This window comes from Tremella mesenterica (genome assembly GCF_000271645.1).
Source record: "Tremella mesenterica DSM 1558 unplaced genomic scaffold TREMEscaffold_6, whole genome shotgun sequence".
NCBI lineage: Eukaryota > Fungi > Basidiomycota > Tremellomycetes > Tremellales > Tremellaceae > Tremella > Tremella mesenterica.
In genome coordinates, this window is record NW_006711230.1 from 832196 (window position 1) to 849197 (window position 17002).

A 17002-nucleotide genomic window follows, 5' to 3' on the forward strand; every position below is an offset into this window, starting at 1 on the left:
CCCGTCAAACTCGAGCTTCCACCCAGGCATTCCTACCTGACGTCGACAAAGTGGACCAAATAAACATATCTGGTGACCCTGCTTATGTCCACAATTCGTGGTACTACCCCAGACTTTCCACGGTTGACGCTTCTCCAAGGGCTCTTGTGGGGGGGGGGGGGGAGAAGAGGATGTTGGAATGATGGAATGGTGACCAGAATGAAAATGCAAGATGACCAGAAATGAAAATGCAAGATGAGCAAGAGCGAATGAGACAAAAGACGAACCATTTGATCGAGGATAGAAAGTAATTGATCCTCAGAGTCAAATGAGAGTTTCTGAAGAAGTTGAGGGATTGTCAGACGAGAATATGTCTGTTCGAGTTTTAATATTTTACGAGGGATAATAGAATTTATAAGTTGGTTTATCAATCCACGATTGTAATCCTGTTTGTCAACTTTGTTGCAACCAAATATAGCTATCTATATGGTAAAGATAAGAAACGGGTTCAGAGGGAGAAGAGACCGAGACAGTGGTGAAGGGTTGAATATAGAGGCGAGGGGGAAAAGTAGTAGGAAAAAGATATGATGAAGCACCAAAAAACTCACCTCGTCAAATATCTTATCCTGAGAATGATCCAACACTCCAGACCAATCTTCTTCATCGAAAGATTTAGAGATCCTTTCGTATGGTTGAGCATACCGTTCTAATAATCGAGTGACTGCTGAGGAAGTATATCTTGGGAAATGTAATTTCTATTTGTTAGCATCTTAATTATTTCTTCATCATCCCCATCCACCAATCATCTCCTCGAACCCCTCACAGTCCTTCCATCGCCAATCCTCATCAACGGTCATACTATTCTACTTGAAGAGGAATCAGAATGGTAGAATGCGACAACTCGTACTGACCTTTCCGGTACTTAACAAATTACATAAAATTGCCCTTTTCGCAGAAACCAATTGTATAGCCGAAGCTGCAGATGTTGGTATAGTCACTGCCTACTGATTTAGCATTCGATACATTCGATACCTTTTCTCAAGATTGATAGGAGGAACAAAAGAACATACCACATTGAAAAGTCCTACGGCTTTTGAGAATTCTTGTCTAGCCGCGCAGATAAGACCCGCGTGATGGTAAAATGAAATCACGTCGAGATATGTAGGATGACACTGATATCAGCCATATTTAGTCGAGAGAACTTACGAGTTTGGTATCTAGATATATATGATTGATTATTGGCATTGCTATGTCGAAATTGTCATTTAATCTAGCAGAGAGACAAGCCTTAGAGTTAGCTTGGAAGTTGAATTTATATGAAGAGAAAAGGCTTACTTCGAGAAAGATATGATGGATCGGAGTCAAAACATTTGGAGGATGATTTTGTATGAGATTTGATAAAGGTTCAATAACAGATAAAGGCTATTCGATAAGTCATACTTTTTCTCTTATGGAAGGAGATTTACTCACGGTAGATTCAAGGAAATTGTAGAAAGCATTGACAAAATTGACAACTTTCACGTCAGCCATGTTTAATGGAATGTGAAAGAGGCAATAGTCTGCTTTACCTTGTTTTTGACATAAGACTAATTGGGTGGTATCTGCTATTTGACATAATCTTGAAGCATCGTTATAGACTATATCTGAAGCTTGTGTTCCTCTTTTGACCGTTTTCAATCTCATCTCTCTGCTAAATCAGTCTAATTCACCGTCGTAGATTCCCGAGATAGAAAGAAGCAATAATGGGGTGAAAAAGGAGAACACTTACAGGATATATAACAGACCAGCTGTCATTCTGTTCAAATCTTCTGAAGATAATAAAGAAATATCGAATTCTCTACAAGCCAAAATTTCGTCTGTATCCACCAAATCCGCTTGTCTCATCTTGTCTAAAAGTGGGATGAGAGATTTCTCGATGGAAGTTATCGTGTCTGAAGCTTTGATCTGTCGTTCTAATTTCCCCGTTTGGGTATATTCTCCCAGAAAGGGGATCAACGTTTCCATATTGTTCAAATTGGGTATGACGGGGGACATGATTGTTGAGATTTAAAATGGAAGGAATGGTTGTGGAGACGAGTTGGAGAGAGACGTTTAGAGAAGGTAATCGTATTCGCCTTTGTGGCACATCGAAATTTGTGGCGGAATTTTCGTAATTATTATTTCTATCTTCTTCATATACCTCCCTTTGTTCCTCGATGACTTCGCGGCCGTAGTCGTAGGTCTGAGAAGGTCTTGTTCCTTCATATTGGAACTCTATAAATGAGCCTTCTGACTCAGACCTATAGAGGGGGGAGGGAGGTCGATAGAGGGGAGAAGGAGGAAGAAAGGTCGGGGAAGGAGGGTGAGAGGGAGGATGGAAGATGGGTGAAAGGGGTCGGATAGTGGGTGAAGAGAGGGGAGGTGAAGAGGGGTAAGAGGGAGGTGAAGAGTGGTGGGGTTGGGGAAAAAAATCTCTTCGTTCCGGTTCTTCAGAATGAGATGAACCGGCCTCGGGAAGAGGAAGACGAGGAGATGGGAGTGAACAGGATGGTAATAATCCTGGACCTCCAATGGTGAGAGGAGGAACTTCCCATCCTAATCCGCTTGAAAAGCAGAGAGAAGGGGAAGGAAGAGAGGAGAAAGGAGATGAGATTGGACCGGGAGGGGAGTTGGGAGGAGGTCCAATATGGGAAGTGGGTGGCCCTTGTGAATCATTGAAGAAACAATAGGGCCAAAATTCTGGTAGAGGGAAGTTAGGGGGATCCAATAGATCACCCAGTCTCATCTTGACATAAGTATTGGTAGGATGAGTAGAGAATATGACAGGTACATTCATTGCTTATATATCATTCAAACCTCCATCTCGATGTTAGAATGTCACGCTTTGATAAATAATCACTCGTTCATCGTTATGACATGATAGTAGGACGATCATACAGTATCCATTTCCAGGGTTGAGGGGGGGTTTTGAGTCCATAGAGGGTAAGAGATTGGGAAAGGTGACAGTAATTTGTCCCGAATTAGGAGGAAGAATGAATGAGAGTGAGACATTACCCATTTTGACCATTCGAGCAGACTATAAGGGGGAATGTCACGCAGCTGCGGATCGATGGTAAGTCGCAGCAGGAGCCAACAAGAAAGAGTTACACATTCTCGTCATCGATTCGTCAATGCGATACTGGCCAATGAGGGGTGATATTGGGTATTGATGTAGATTCATTTGCTATGTGGTGTATCTCATAGGTGCATCCCAGACCATGGACCGTGTACCATGTTCAAAGAATTGTCAAAATGGCTCGATTGGGAAACGTGACTCGCAAGATGATGTAAGACTGAATTAATGACGGCAGAGGGTGGTCTTGAGCAGCTTGAGCTGGGAATTCATGTATCATCTTTCGTTCTCCTATTTTAGTTGTGGTTGTGGCGACATCTATACGAGTACATGCGATTGTGGGGTTGGGTGGTGAAGAGGAAGAGGAGCTGTACATAGGTGTCGTATGCAGAGCAAGTCCCAGTCGTAGAAGCGGGGCTCCAGGTCCGGTAGTTGCCGGTAGAATTCAATGACCAATCGGTCCCCTTTGTCGGTCTTTCAGGGGCTTCAGGGTCGTCGTACTCCGTTCTGCCCCAAGGGGGAAAAAGTAAAGTTGAAAGATTGATAGGTCTGTGCGTTTGTTTAGTCAAAGGTAGTAGTAGTGTTAGATGGGTCCTTTGAGGCTCGTGCGTTTGTTTCTCCCGTCACTCCATGCTCCACCACCTCAACATCCTTACACAATCACTACTTCACACACACATTCATCTGTTATCCCGAAAACTGGCTGCGGCTGACGTGCTGCCTCCACTGTCAGTAGAGAGAGAGACGGGAACCGGTCCGAGAGGAGTAAAGTCTCGCCACTTGAGGCACGGTCTAACGGGAGAAAAGATTGAAAAAAAGGTAGGAGAATATACATTCTTCCCTACAGGGGTTAGCTTGATCAGGAACGGTACAGTTGGCCCCAAGAGGAAAGTGAAGAGGAAAGAGAGGAAAGAAGGGGCATGGGGCACAAGGGTCAAAGGGCAGTCACGTACCAAGACAAAAGTCATCGCTCGCTCCTCCAGCACCTAAGAACCTCTAGCACAACTGTATTACCAACTGGCAGTTGGGGCAGGAGAGAAAGACAAGAGGGAACATTTCACATCCACTCTTCCAACACTACTCTTTCACTTGTCCAGCAAGGTGGAGACATTACTTTTACGGTTGACCACCACTCGACGATCTCTCCTCATACGTCACAGAACCATTCGACATGACATACTCCCATAAAACTTCCACTCAAACGTCTGGGCAGTGATTGTCGTGGTGACATTCTCACTCGAACATCTACATCCCAGTGCCCAGTGGCCATTGACCTTTGACTATCGACACATCACACGACCCGACAAAACGACAGACGATAAACGACGACAGCCTCACGTACTACGGATCATTGTTCATTTGATCCACAAACCCCCCCACCTTACCCCTTGCTCGTACGTATCTATCATCTTCGCGTCCACACCCCAGACGCCCCTTCCCTTCCCTTCCCTTCCCACGACACAGCGGTGTAAGAATTGTACGGCATACTCCGTCTCTCTCCGATCATTCATCTCAAACTCCAGCCACTAACCACTTCCACTCTACCACTACTCACCCTTCCACCATTGGTCAATTCTATACCTCTCTCCCGCTACCCGCTACTCTGCACACCTGTCGTCACCACCCCCTCCCTCGATTGTCTTATAGTCTATTGGTAAACCGAATCAAGAGTGAATCCCAAATCTCACCATGTCCATCGTTCTCTACCCACCACCCACCCGATTCCCACTCTCCCCCTCCCCTTCCCCTCCCGTGTCTCAATCATCCACTCCAACTCCAACTCTGGCAGAACGAAAACTCCCTCTTCCATCATCCAGACCTTCCACCCCTCCTCCCACTATGAACCTCGCTCCTATCTCCGCCCCACCCACACCTGTCACTCCCACTCATCTCTTCTCTCCCTCTCAGTCCAAAGCCATGGAAAGATGCAGATCTTCCGAGGCGCGTCTCACCACTGACTCCACTCAATCGGCTGTAGTGGGACGTTCAGGCAGAGGGACACAGATCAAAGCTACTTCCTTGTTGTTCAAATCGGTCCCGAGTAGGGAACAGATCGCCGCCACTGAGAAGAATGAGACAGGGGATGAGATCCACGTGTCGAGCATGGGGAGCGATGCGGATCAGAAGATGGAAGTTGATCAACAAACAAAGAAGGAGATGGAGAACAAGCAAGGAGGACAAATGGAAGGTGAGGATGATGAAAAAGAACAGATTTGGGGAATGCCAAAGTGGGGTTGGGAGGAAGAAAGAAAACAAATTCGACCTGGTGTGAGGCTCATAAGTGCGAAAGAGGTCAGTGATTTGACTGTTCTCAACCTTTGCCTCACCCCCATCACCTCCTGTTACCTCGCTCTCCCCGATATGTTACTTATCCACTCATTCCCATCTACATCCACTTCGTCACTCCACCATAATGGCTCATCAATTCATCCGTTTTGGAAATGATGGAAAACACAGGAACAAACTGACACATCAGTTACCAGTTTTGGTCGATCAACACGCCATGATCGATACCCCCAGTCACGTCCTCTTTCCATGGTTACACGGCATCTCAGACGACGGTGCCAAAGGAAGAGACATGGCCGCCTTTTTCGGACATTTCCCTCCTTTCGCCCCTCCACCATATCGAGGATTATGTGTTCTACTTTGTCCTCCTCATCCTCTTGACAGATCTCAGCGTCCATCGAAAGTACCTTCAGGGAAATCACAATCTTCCCGGTCTTCGGATCTTGATCTTGGATCTAACGAATCTTCTAATTTCCCATCGGAGACGGCACCCGCTCGGAACAGAAGTGAGACGGTATCCACTTCTTCCGAATCTTGGGCTTCTTCTGCAGGAACCACCGAAGGAACCTCACCCTCCATAGCCGATTGGGTACCACCATCTCAGTCTCTTCTCAAGCCATCTGACTCTGTCCCACCTACCCCTACTTCGCCTAGTCCATTCACTGAAATCATCAAGAATGTATCGACAGAAATCACCGTGGAGACGGACAATGTGGACGTCGCTATGCACCCTTGTGAATCTAAAAAGGTCTTATCCGCCGCTCTAGCTCAAGGATTGGGAGAGACCCATCATCCTCTTCCTTGTGGTGGTTCGCCGTGCGAAACAGATTCGGAGACCGATGAAGCGGAAGATCAAGGTCCGTCTTGTGTCCTTCTCAATTCTTTACATGTCCAAGACATCTTCGATCTCCCAACTATGACAAAAACCCAGCGTGAAGAACGTGGGAAATGTGTCAGATCTCGATTTAGGTCAACCATACCAGCTGGAACTGCACCCCCAAGGCCAAGGTTCAAACCAGCGAGATTACCGCAACAAATCAATTTGCGTAATTTGAATATACAACAGATCAAATATGCTACTATCAGCGATATCATTATATACGCGAAAGGAGGGTTGGGACATGGGGTATTGGAGGTTGCGGAACAGATCGCTTTGGCTCAACATGATCTGTGGCAGCAACGGATGGAAGGGTATTATCGTTCTCATGGTCAAGGTCAGGGGGAGGGATTTGGTGAACCAGTCAGGTATGGTGTTTGGATCGTAGTTGGTGAGTCGCTTTCTGCGGTCGTCATCCACAAATCTTCATCGATGCTGTTTCTTTTCGTTCTCTTTTCATCCCTAGTTTCATTCAGACTCTGACCTCTGTCCTTCATCGTGTTTCATCATGTATCCATTTTCATCTGCATTCCCACCGTCGTCCTGGCATCGTTTCTTTGTGATGATAGCTGCATTTTTAAAGATGCTGATGACGTGACAGAACCTTTTGACAAGATTCAAGAAACTTGTCCTCATCTGGTCAATTTGGACTACCACGGTCGATCTACACCCAACTCCGCTCTGACTGATCTCTTCGCCAGAGAGGCGATAGAAAGTCGAGCTATGACCCGCGGATCCGAAGTTGTGGAAGGGTTCTGGGTCGGGAACAACTGTGACGTTCCCGGTGGAGCTGAAGATGGAATCGGGTCTCAAATCCAGTTCGATTTATGTGTCCATACTTCAGAACTTGCTGAAATGCCAACTTCATCTCAACTCACCGCTGCATATCGAAAATTACTCGACTTGGATAAATCACGTCGGTCTGAAGATTCCTCAAATTCATGGACTTCATCACCAGCTACCATAGCTCTTCGAAATCTTCTCTCTCCTTCATCTTCTTCTTTAACCCCTTCTTCATCTCCTGCTATTTCCTCGGTCAATGATGTAGGATCAAAACGTAACGCATCCCCTTCAGATGAAGGTTCCACTCGTCAACGTCGATCAAAAACTTCAAACCACGAATATGTTTCTTTGGAATGTTCCGATTCTTGTCGTTCTCCTCATGGTCTCAATCGGAATTTAACCATTATGGTGGATAAAATCGTCGAGCTCGTTTATTTTCTTCGGAAAATCATTGAAGGTAGAGATAAATCAGGTATCAAAAGAAAAGTTTTAATTCATTGTCAAGATGGTTATACCGAATCGAGTATACTCGTTTTGAGTTATATAATGTCTTCACTTGAAATTTGTTTACCTGAAGCTTATCTTTATCTTCAAAACGTTGCAAATAGATCTTTCTTTTTGTATCCGACGGATAAACCTTTATTGAGGAAGATTGATGATAGGTTGAAGAGTGATAGAAGGACAAAATTGATAAGACTTTCTATGGAAAGTCAAATCTCAACCGGAGAAAAAACGAATTCACCAAATAGTTTAGCCAGATGGAAACAATGGTCATTAGGATTAAGTCCAAGTCCTACTAAAAATCAAATTCCAAACTCTTCACCAAATTCACCTATTCGTACGAATTTTTCACAGATGACTCCTTTGAAATTATCTCATGTCAAAAAGCAATCGACACCTACCAATCCAACTATCACACCTGATCCTACGATCCAATCTAATCTCATCAACCAAAGTAATCATACGACTCCTATGAACCAAAATATCATTGTCCACGAAAATGGAAATGGTAATGGACATGGGGACGATGAAACAAAGTCACATGTATGGTTTCATGATCCTCGATTCGATTGTTTCCCATCTCGTATCCTTCCATTCCTCTATCTAGGAAATCTAGAACATGCGGGAAACGCTTCTCTCTTACATGCGTTAGGTATAACCCATGTGGTTTCCGTAGGTGAAAGTCTTATTCAATGTGAAGAAGGTTTTGATCCTATACATGGTAAAGTTGGAAACACTTTATGTGATGAAGCTAAATCTGGGAGGATACAAGTTTTAGATCTTTGTGATATAAGGGATGATGGGAATGATCCTTTGAGACCTTTGATTGCTAGAGCTTGTGAATGGATTGAGGATGCTAGGGTTAATGGTGGTAAAGTTTTGGTACATTGTGTGAGTTTTGGAGAATTCAATTTCGTCGCCTCAATCAGTCCTCCTATCTTTTATCCCGTAATTCAACTTCGCTCCTTTCTTTCGTCACTATCATACCCCTTATTTCACTAACATATCTCTTTATCCACTATTATATCTACCTGTTCACCATCATATCTCCTTATTCATCATCATCTCTCCTTATCCACCATCATCTCTCCTTATCCACCATCATCTACCATCATACCTCTCTGTCCACTGTCATATCTCTTTATCATCATTTTCCATCCTGTTCTTGTTCAAGTTCGAACACGTGTCACACCTCAAGACACTCACTCACCTGTGGTATGAAGTTTGTAGAAGATAACTAACTCTTAGCGCGTCGGTGTCTCTCGATCAGCTTCGATAGTCATGGCATATATAATGCAACATCAAAAAATAGGACTCATGGATGCTTATCTCCTCACTCGAGCTAGGAGATTAAACGTTTTGATTCAACCGAATTTACGTTTTTTCCATGAGTTGTTCGGATGGGAAGTGGAATTGGCTAGGAGGGAAGGTGATGAGAGGAGGATATTATATTCTTGGCCTAGTTTTTGTAGGGATTTAGTGAGTTGTCATATCTCTTCGCTTGTCATTTTCTCTCTTTCTCCCTTCTATACATTCTCTCTGTCTTGATCCCTTCCCTCCTTCCTTATTCCCTCATCTGCCTTTATGTCCTCCTCCCTCCCCTCCTTCCTTATATGCTGCCCTTCGTGTTTTCCTCTCTCCTTCCCCTTATCATCGACTTTCTCTGAAATCATACTTCGATCTCGGTTCGCTGACGACGTAGCATTGTCTCAACCGACGATTCTTGTGCAATTGAACATTCCATCTTCCTCCCTGCTCATCTTGATTGGTGAGCTACATCCCCCATACGAAGATGGTATTGTCTGGACTGAAGGGTTTTTGTGTGACTCAACGTACTTTACATGTCACTATACATTGTGACTGATTGGTACGGATTTGGTCCTGATCCCAATGGAGCCGTGGACTCGTGGATAGGTTGGAGATGGACGAAAATATTTTCCTGCTATGTAATGGGTTACAAACTAAGTATGGTTGTAAAGTCTTTTTTCTGTATTTTTGTAAAGATATGACATGCAATGAGGGTTTTGTCAAGTGTCTTCTTGTTGGTATGCTATATATTTCTCAGAGAGTGTTCTCTATTGGGGTATATGAAAGACGGAAAACCTAAGTCAGGAAACACCTAACAAATCTTCAAGAACCTTGTTCAGGTCCATTACCAACAAATATAATTAGAATGATGATGAACTTCAGTCCATCCACATGGTATGTAGATATACAAACATAACCTACTCATACACGTTGAGTAACGCTATGAGAATAATCACAACACTACTCATGTCACCGAAAAAAGCAATAAGATGATAAGACCAGAAATCAATCGATTCATCTATTTGAATTTACCAATCACGAAAAACGATCTACTATAGAAATAAAGAGAAAACCCCAAATGATACAAATTATCTAAGCAATTACTCCACCATCTTTCTCTTTCTCTTTCTTCCCTACCGATTTCCTCAAAGAACGTTCAGCTCGACATTGTCGCCATGAAGGACCATAATGAGCAGCTATGAATGGGATTGGAATACCAGCTATACAAAGTCCTGAGAAAAGTACGAATGTCCATCCTGCGTTGATTTTACGATAAATGATTTGAATGACGGCTGTTCCTACTGCTCCGAATAAACATCGGACCAAGTTGAGCTGATGTCAGTGGGTGTGAACTTTTATTTTGTCATTATGATTTTTAATTTTTAGTTTTTTTGGGGGGTGGGTGGGACATGTGACTTGATAAGATATGAGATGAGGAAATGAGACAAAGAAAGGAATGCTCACAGAAGCAGAGACTGCACCACCTTGACCAGGTTTAAGATCTTGACCATATACAGTTGCAGTGTTTATAGTACCTGTACCTAATCCTACGAAAAAGTTGACCACTAACGTAGCGGCGAGAGGAGCTTTGGCTTCTAGACACCAGCCCAAAGCAGTGGCAGCTACGATAAATAATCTGAGGGTGAGTCGTGAGGACGTAACGGGAAAGAAGAGGTATCAAATGACAGTAAACCGATGGAAACGGAATGGAGGTACAGGCATAGGACGGGTAGAGGATAGGTGAAGAACATGTTGGTCTCGAATCATAAAGGTGTAGGATTGGAAAGTGAATATGTCGGGTTGTTGACTGATACCGCGCATGACGAGGGGGAGCACATGAAAGGAGTAAACAGTAAAGTGAGATAGAAAGGTAAAGGGCAGAGGAGAATAAGACGGATTTATAAACACTCACGCCATGAAAGGTATAATACACCTTAATCTAGTATATTCAATCTTAAATTCTTCTCCTTTTTTCCTATAATCTCCTCCTACACGACGTTCCTCACGACGATAATAATAATCTATCTGTCTTCCATTCAACAGAGAAGAACAAACTGAACCGATACCAGAAGGTCTATTCATCAATCTTTCCAGTCACCAAAAAAGTCAACCTGGTAGAACTTACAAATAACAAAGACCGATTTTCAATTCTGATAGACCGTAGGAATCTTTGAGTGCCGTAGAATAAACAGTCAAATTGTTGTAAAATTCGACATAGAGGAGAGATACGAATATGAAGACTAATAGGATTTCAGGTGTGAGGAGGATGATGAATGCTGAGAGGGGTTCATACTGTATGTCAGGTCTTGTCTAATTCAATCGCTCCATTCCCAAAGATGAGGAGAAAGAAAGGAAGAGGCGACTTGAGTAATGTGTGTCTGTGGACGTACAGTAGCTTGGGGTAAGACGTAGACTCACTTTCTTTCTTGGAGGCCTTTCGATATGTTCTTCAGGGGCCAAATCATCGTTTGCCTTTTGCATCCTTCGACGTTGTAGTAATACTCCTGGAGAACAATTGAGTGCTGGAGGTGGGATGGAACCATCGCCTACTAAACTACGAAGAGTTTCTGGTAGGAAACTTACATGAGCTTGGTTTTTTCACTCGGCTGCTTGCTCAGATGAGGAGAACAAGAGTGTGGAAGGAGACTGCTCAGAAGGCGCACGGAACATGCTTGTTTTTGAAGATGAAAGAGGTATGGGAGCAATTGAGTACTCGAGAGATAAATAGAGTAACAGAGAAGACAAAGGAGAAGAGAATGAAAGAAGTGGAGAGGATAACTCACAAAATGAGAGGAACCAACACAACTCCTGTGGCAATTGTCAAAAACCAAAAAATACTTCTCCATCCTAATGTCTGCGCCAAAACTCCTCCTAACAGGGGTCCAAAGGCAGGCCCAATCACTGCGCCAGCTTGAAAGAAACCAAAATATCGACCTCGTTCACGAGGTTCTGCAATATCGGAAATACATCCTGCTCCTATGGAGATCACTGCTGAACCTCCTGTTGCCTTAAAATATCAGCGTGTCCCTTCAATCTTCTTCAAAAGTACCGGAGAGGGGGAAGGAGGAGACTGTACTCACCTGAAGCATACGAAGAACCAATAAACCAGCATAAGAAGAAGTCGGTACCAAAGCCAATCCGATATTAGCAGCCATATATAAAATCAATGTCCCAATATAAACCGGTCTTCGACCTATTGAATCGCTCATACTTCCAAAGAAACTAGGTGTGATAGCTTGAAATATCAAATAAACAGTAACACCTAAACTGAGATCTTGTTCTGACCTTCCGAATTTCTCGGCGAGGACAGGTATGGCAGGTACGTAAATGTTTGAAGAGATGGGCGAGAAAATAGCGGATATAGCTCCTAGGACGACGATTAGGATTTTGGTGCGTCTTGAGAAAGCAGAATAGGGTCTAGTAGAAGCTGATGTCATAGCTCTAGTGATGGGTGGGAAGTTTGAATCGGGTAAAAGTCGAGGTGAGATTGGGGGTTCGGATGGGTTGACAGGTTCGTCTTGAGAAGACGACTTTTCATCGTGAATCAAGGGCGTCTCGTGTTGAGAAGAGGGTTGTTCAGTGGAGTAAGATATTGATTGTTTGGTATGAAGGGATTGCTGTATGTCTGGTGATGACGGGGAGGAGAAGGATGTGTTATTGGGATTTGAAAGTGTTTGAGCGGTAAGATCGGGAGAAAGGTCTATATTTGGATTACCTGAAGTGTTTCTGATATCGGCCGATGTATCTTTGCCCGATGAAGAAGTGGCTGGTACATCTGTTGAGGGGTTGGGTTCTGTGACGGTAGATGGAAGGAGAGATGCCATTGTCGCCTGCGTATGAACGGAGGAAGGACAAGAAAGAAGGAAGGTTAGAGAGACCATCTTGTTACTTATGTACCTTCGTCACTTTTGATCGCTCTTGCCCGAATCGGCCGAATTGGATTTCGGCCGAACGTCACGTGATTTCCGTCAAACCACCGGACTTTGATAGGTTATTGGCGTATGAAGCGCCGACATGCAAGAAATGCCGCATGTAGCAACGTAGACCATATGTATGTTGAACATTGCACTGTAAGTGTGAGCGTGTATGTATATGAACTGCTACTGTCTACCGTTTCGTACTCATCGAGTCACCAGCGGTCCGTGAGAACACAACGCCGATAAATCCGGAGATCTAATTTAGAGGTTGAGGTTTTCTGCCCCGGCCACATTGATGGGTTCCTGCATGTGCATAAAACAACAGAGAGGACAATGCATATGCAACATTCGAACGTACACTTGTGACAAGGATCACCCAGAATTCAATTAATTCTCCCTATCTTTCGGCTCAATTTTCAGTGTGTGTTGAGCTTGATGACGCGATAGGGAAAGCACCACGGGACAAAACATGGAGAGTGAAAACTTTCCAAGGGTAGAGAAAGAAGATTGGAGTAAGAGCGAGGAACGGCATTTCCGTGATGATCTAGAGGTCCGTCTTAGGCTTTGATTCGTCTACGTTGGATTGGGAAGAGTTCGAAGCTGCCAATTGAGATAATTGACTTGATATACCCATTGGTTTTTGTCTGTAAATCAGTTCTCTATCAATTCTCTGAACTCCACTTTATCCACGTCGAATTAGATGGATGTCATGGGAGTGAGACAGAGACCCACTTTGGTTGAAAATGACGTTGTTTCGCTCCACTCAATTTGGCAGAACATGGACTGAGGACATTATCTGTCGGACTGACTATCGATCTGATGATCAGTATGACCATACTACGGTTTCGAACATCTTCTCTCTTGAACGATGTTTCTATGAGAAGAAAGTACGAGAGATGTACGATGGATGATCAGTGATATGTGGTATAATAAACTCACGATCCTCCCTTGGCCAAAAAACCTTTTTTAGCTAATAAACCCGCGCCTTTGGGTATCCCCATAAACTTTTGTTGAGGGTCGGCCATACCGGTTTGAGCTATGATTATCAGTCATTGCATGATCGATTGAGAGTGTCTGACTGACCGTTAGGATCTGAGTTCTGGAGAGGGACGGTGGGGTTGGACATGATCGTGAAGAATTGCTCGCTCGTCGGTCGTTGAGGTGGAGACTACAGGTACTATCGGGGGCTAGTCGAAAGAGGGAATAAAAAGCATTCACGTTGAATGATGTGGAGTATTTCTGCAGGTCATTTTATGTTATTTCTCCCGTGGCCCCGTGGCGGGATGACGGCATGGTAAGTAGCATGGTGGCAGAATAAGCCAAGTACTATCATCGGCATCGTGCAGCATGCAGCAGTGGAAGAGATGAGTAGAATGGGCATGTATGAGATTCATATGAATAGCATGCACTACGCAGTCATGCAGCATGCAGCTTATCAGTCTCCGGACAGACGGCGTACATATTTACGGCGATGACTTTTGGCTGTGCATTCTTCAGCCCCACCTGGTGTTTCCATTTTCAGTCGTTACTTACCTACTTTGCCTCACTACCATATCGACTCATCGACCCATCGACCCATCGTCTCTTCTCATCCATACACTCATAACATGATCCATTCTCTAATCTACTTCATTTGAACAATCACCCTCCATCCGAAACCCATCGACACCCACGATCCCACGATCCCACCATGATATCCCTTTCTCACCTTCGCACTTTATGCAAAAGACACATCTCCTTCATCGGTCCAGGTCTAGTATCTTCCGTCGCATACATCGATCCCGGTAACTGGGCCACCGATCTACAAGCTGGTGCATTGTACGGATACAAACTTCTTTTCATCGTTCTACTAGCTGGTTTAGCTGCTGTGGTACTTCAACTTCTCTCCGTACGTCTAGGTGCGGTATCGGGTAGATCTTTAGCTACAAATACGAGATTGTTATTTGAAAGATTACAAGTCAAGTATCCTAGATGGAGACTTGGGTGGAAATTGGGATTGTGGACGTTGTATGGATTAGCAGAGATCGCTGTGGTTGCTTGTGATTTAGCAGAGTTGATAGGTAGTGCGGTGGCTTTGAATCTGTCAGTGAATCTCATTACTCTCTTCCCATCGTATATCCCATCTCCAGATAAACACTCTTATTCTGTTTTCGATGAATATTCAATATCTTGAGAGGTCATCAAAACATCCCACCAAACGTCCGCAATTCGTTCACGGTCTATCCTTCAGACCTATATTTTTGGCTCCCCCCCACATCACTAAATACTTTGTCTCATACATTCATACAGTCACACCCCTCCCTTTGTTGTCATTTCCCATCGATGGAGGTGATAAGGCGAGTTCATAATGGAACACGCTGACCATCAGACTCTTCCCCCGCCTACCCCTTTGGGCCGGAGTTCTCATTACAGCATTCGATGTCCTCATTATACTCATCTTCTTTAGCTCTTCTTCCGGTCGTCGTGGCATGCTGTTCTTCGAAATCTTAATCGTCACATTGGTTTTGGCAGTTTTCATATCATTCATGATCCTCCTTCATCTCATTCATCCTTCATGGCCGGATGTATTCTACGGTCTAATCCCTTCCCACACTCTCGTCGAACCGGGTGCATTATACGTCGGAGTTGGTATAATCGGAGCTACAGTCATGCCACACGCTTTATTCTTAGGTAGTGAACTTGCCGGTGTAGATCGTCTCGGAATGGTACCCCGACCACCTGAACCATTAAAACAAACTTTCAAAATTCCTAAATTCACTTTCGGTGGGATTCGTCGACGACTTACAGCGAAATCTTTCAGAGAACCGGAAATAGAAAATGTGAATATACCTCGTCAACCTGGTGGTCATTTAGATCTTTCAAGTCAACCTCTTTCTCCAACGATGAGAAATATAGAAAGTATGGAAAGTATAGAAGGATTATCAAGATTTTCAACATTAGAAGATGAAGAAGAAAAGAAGAAATACGAAATGAAATTAAGATCATTCGATAGGATAAAATGGGTCGATATACATTTATTCCATACTGCCATCGACACAACTTTATCTTTATTAGGTTTCGCTTTGACTATCAATGCGGCTATTCTTACTTTGGCAGGAGCTGTATATTTTTATGGAACATCGGGAATACCAGCTTCTGATGCAGATCTTCAAGGAGCTCATGATATAATCAATGATTATATTGGGAAAGCTCCGGCGATTATATTTGCTTTGGCTTTGTTATGTGCAGGTCAAAGTGCTAGTATAACTGCAACACTGGCAGGACAAGTGGTCAGTGAGGGATTTATCAATTGGCATACACCTGTGAGTTTAGTCGTTCCAACTTATCATCTCATCTCCCAAATATCTCTTGATCCTTCGCCCTCTCAACACCCGCCTTTCCTCGTCGTGTATATTTCTTCTTCATCAAGAGCAGTATAAAAAGTATCAGGACATATCTGACCTTAGCCATTTGCAAGAAGACTTATCACTCGTCTGATCGGAGTAGTACCAGCTGCTATCGTAGCAGCAGCCATCGGTCCTAAAGGTCTCAACACCATGTTGGTAGCATCACAAGTAGTCCTTTCTATCGTTTTACCTACCGTCATCTTTCCCTTGGTATTTCTCTGTTCGAAAGAAGACGTCATGACTGTCCTCGGACCTATCAATTCGGATCATCCCGATCAAATCTATTCAAAGAGTCCTTCTTTCTCATCTCCATCGACAAACCCTAGTAAACCGGATTCAGTAACCCTTCCATCTTCCACGCCCATTTATCCTACCCAATCTATCGATATCTTAACCGAGACCACCACAGAGAATACCGTTCAAGGGCTTTCTCAAGAAGAGATCCAACCTGTCTCAAGTCCTCGTCCCGTAATAGAATCATCATCGGATCTGAAAGATGGTCCCGGGGTGGAAATCACTATCACCGATATAGAGAGGAAGACGAAAAGTTACAAGAGTCCAATATGGGTCACGATCTTAGGATACTTTTTGTTCGGCGTGGTTGTGGTGGCTAATGTGTATGTGATTGTGGAGCTTGGTTTGGGACAGGATTAGACTTTCCATCGGTCTTCCTCAGCTGTGTCTTCTCTGCATTGAGTGACTCTTCCATTCGAAGTCGATAATTCGGGTTACCGGGGGAGGGAAGGAAAGCAATGAGACCGGGACGATCTAAAGGTGGACGGTTTGAAACACAGATATATAACATTTGTTTGCTTGTTGTACTTTAATGCTTTGTATGCTAGCGATGCATACAGCATACTATATACTACTCTAC

General features: G+C 43.9%; 6 protein-coding genes across 6 annotated transcripts in view; 3 read left to right on the forward strand and 3 right to left on the reverse strand.

Moving 5' to 3' along the window:
• Nucleotides 1-2013, reverse strand: part of TREMEDRAFT_62836 (uncharacterized protein) — a gene marked incomplete at both ends in the record, with an annotated part of 2499 nt that extends 486 nt beyond the window's left edge. The window contains 9 exons of the mRNA XM_007005059.1: nucleotides 267-425; nucleotides 588-734; nucleotides 891-980; nucleotides 1050-1151; nucleotides 1186-1266; nucleotides 1315-1401; nucleotides 1450-1493; nucleotides 1548-1666; nucleotides 1748-2013. Of these exons, the coding sequence (XP_007005121.1) occupies nucleotides 267-425; nucleotides 588-734; nucleotides 891-980; nucleotides 1050-1151; nucleotides 1186-1266; nucleotides 1315-1401; nucleotides 1450-1493; nucleotides 1548-1666; nucleotides 1748-2013 (1095 nt within the window). The remainder of the gene's footprint in view (nucleotides 1-266; nucleotides 426-587; nucleotides 735-890; nucleotides 981-1049; nucleotides 1152-1185; nucleotides 1267-1314; nucleotides 1402-1449; nucleotides 1494-1547; nucleotides 1667-1747) is intronic.
• A 515-nt stretch (nucleotides 2014-2528) lies between these two features.
• TREMEDRAFT_62837 (uncharacterized protein) lies at nucleotides 2529-3271 on the forward strand (the record flags this gene model as incomplete). The annotated part of the gene is made up of 3 exons (XM_007005060.1): nucleotides 2529-2651; nucleotides 2898-3070; nucleotides 3202-3271. 3 exons carry the CDS (start codon nucleotides 2529-2531, stop codon nucleotides 3269-3271), a joined length of 366 nt encoding a protein of 121 aa, XP_007005122.1.
• An 857-nt stretch (nucleotides 3272-4128) lies between these two features.
• On the forward strand, nucleotides 4129-9551 carry TREMEDRAFT_44314 (uncharacterized protein). Its single transcript, XM_007004942.1, has 7 exons — nucleotides 4129-5362; nucleotides 5547-6288; nucleotides 6340-6624; nucleotides 6835-7895; nucleotides 8055-8408; nucleotides 8766-8996; nucleotides 9220-9551. Exons 1-7 carry the CDS (start codon nucleotides 4760-4762, stop codon nucleotides 9250-9252), a joined length of 3309 nt encoding a protein of 1102 aa, XP_007005004.1. The 5' UTR covers nucleotides 4129-4759; the 3' UTR covers nucleotides 9253-9551.
• Nucleotides 9552-9917: 366 nt separating this feature from the next.
• Nucleotides 9918-12262, reverse strand: TREMEDRAFT_31494 (uncharacterized protein; the record flags this gene model as incomplete). The annotated part of the gene is made up of 7 exons (XM_007004887.1): nucleotides 9918-10157; nucleotides 10290-10461; nucleotides 10738-10899; nucleotides 10951-11130; nucleotides 11212-11403; nucleotides 11609-11832; nucleotides 11906-12262. The coding sequence occupies 7 exons, from the start codon at nucleotides 12260-12262 to the stop codon at nucleotides 9918-9920; spliced, it is 1527 nt and encodes a 508-aa protein (XP_007004949.1).
• Nucleotides 12263-13057: 795 nt separating this feature from the next.
• On the reverse strand, nucleotides 13058-13873 carry TREMEDRAFT_74034 (uncharacterized protein). The gene is made up of 4 exons (XM_007005181.1): nucleotides 13826-13873; nucleotides 13682-13778; nucleotides 13475-13558; nucleotides 13058-13386 (listed from the first exon to the last, which is right to left on the reverse strand). Exons 1-4 carry the CDS (start codon nucleotides 13866-13868, stop codon nucleotides 13287-13289), a joined length of 324 nt encoding a protein of 107 aa, XP_007005243.1. The 5' UTR covers nucleotides 13869-13873; the 3' UTR covers nucleotides 13058-13286.
• Nucleotides 13874-14432: 559 nt separating this feature from the next.
• TREMEDRAFT_31058 (uncharacterized protein) lies at nucleotides 14433-16782 on the forward strand (the record flags this gene model as incomplete). Its single annotated transcript, XM_007004836.1, has 5 exons — nucleotides 14433-14824; nucleotides 15111-15436; nucleotides 15686-16044; nucleotides 16189-16453; nucleotides 16661-16782. 5 exons carry the CDS (start codon nucleotides 14433-14435, stop codon nucleotides 16780-16782), a joined length of 1464 nt encoding a protein of 487 aa, XP_007004898.1.
• Between the last annotated feature and the right edge of the window lie 220 nt (nucleotides 16783-17002).

What these genes read in the sequence shown, in the direction of transcription:
- TREMEDRAFT_74034 (XM_007005181.1), bottom strand. Translation starts at nt 13,868, where the DNA reads ATGTCCAACCCCACCGTCCCTCTCCAGAACTCAGATCCTAACG. An exon ending in TTTTTGGCCAAGGGAGGATC is followed by an intron (nt 13,559 to 13,681) that starts GTGAGTTTATTA and finishes ACTGATCATCAG; the next exon opens with ATCGATAGTCAGTCCGACAG. An exon ending in CAACGTCATTTTCAACCAAA is followed by an intron (nt 13,387 to 13,474) that starts GTGGGTCTCTGT and finishes ACTGATTTACAG; the next exon opens with ACAAAAACCAATGGGTATAT.
- TREMEDRAFT_44314 (XM_007004942.1), top strand. Translation starts at nt 4,760, where the DNA reads ATGTCCATCGTTCTCTACCCACCACCCACCCGATTCCCACTCTCCCCC. An exon ending in TGGTGTTTGGATCGTAGTTG is followed by an intron (nt 6,625 to 6,834) that starts GTGAGTCGCTTT and finishes ATGACGTGACAG; the next exon opens with AACCTTTTGACAAGATTCAA. An exon ending in CTCCTTTGAAATTATCTCAT is followed by an intron (nt 7,896 to 8,054) that starts GTCAAAAAGCAA and finishes GATGAAACAAAG; the next exon opens with TCACATGTATGGTTTCATGA.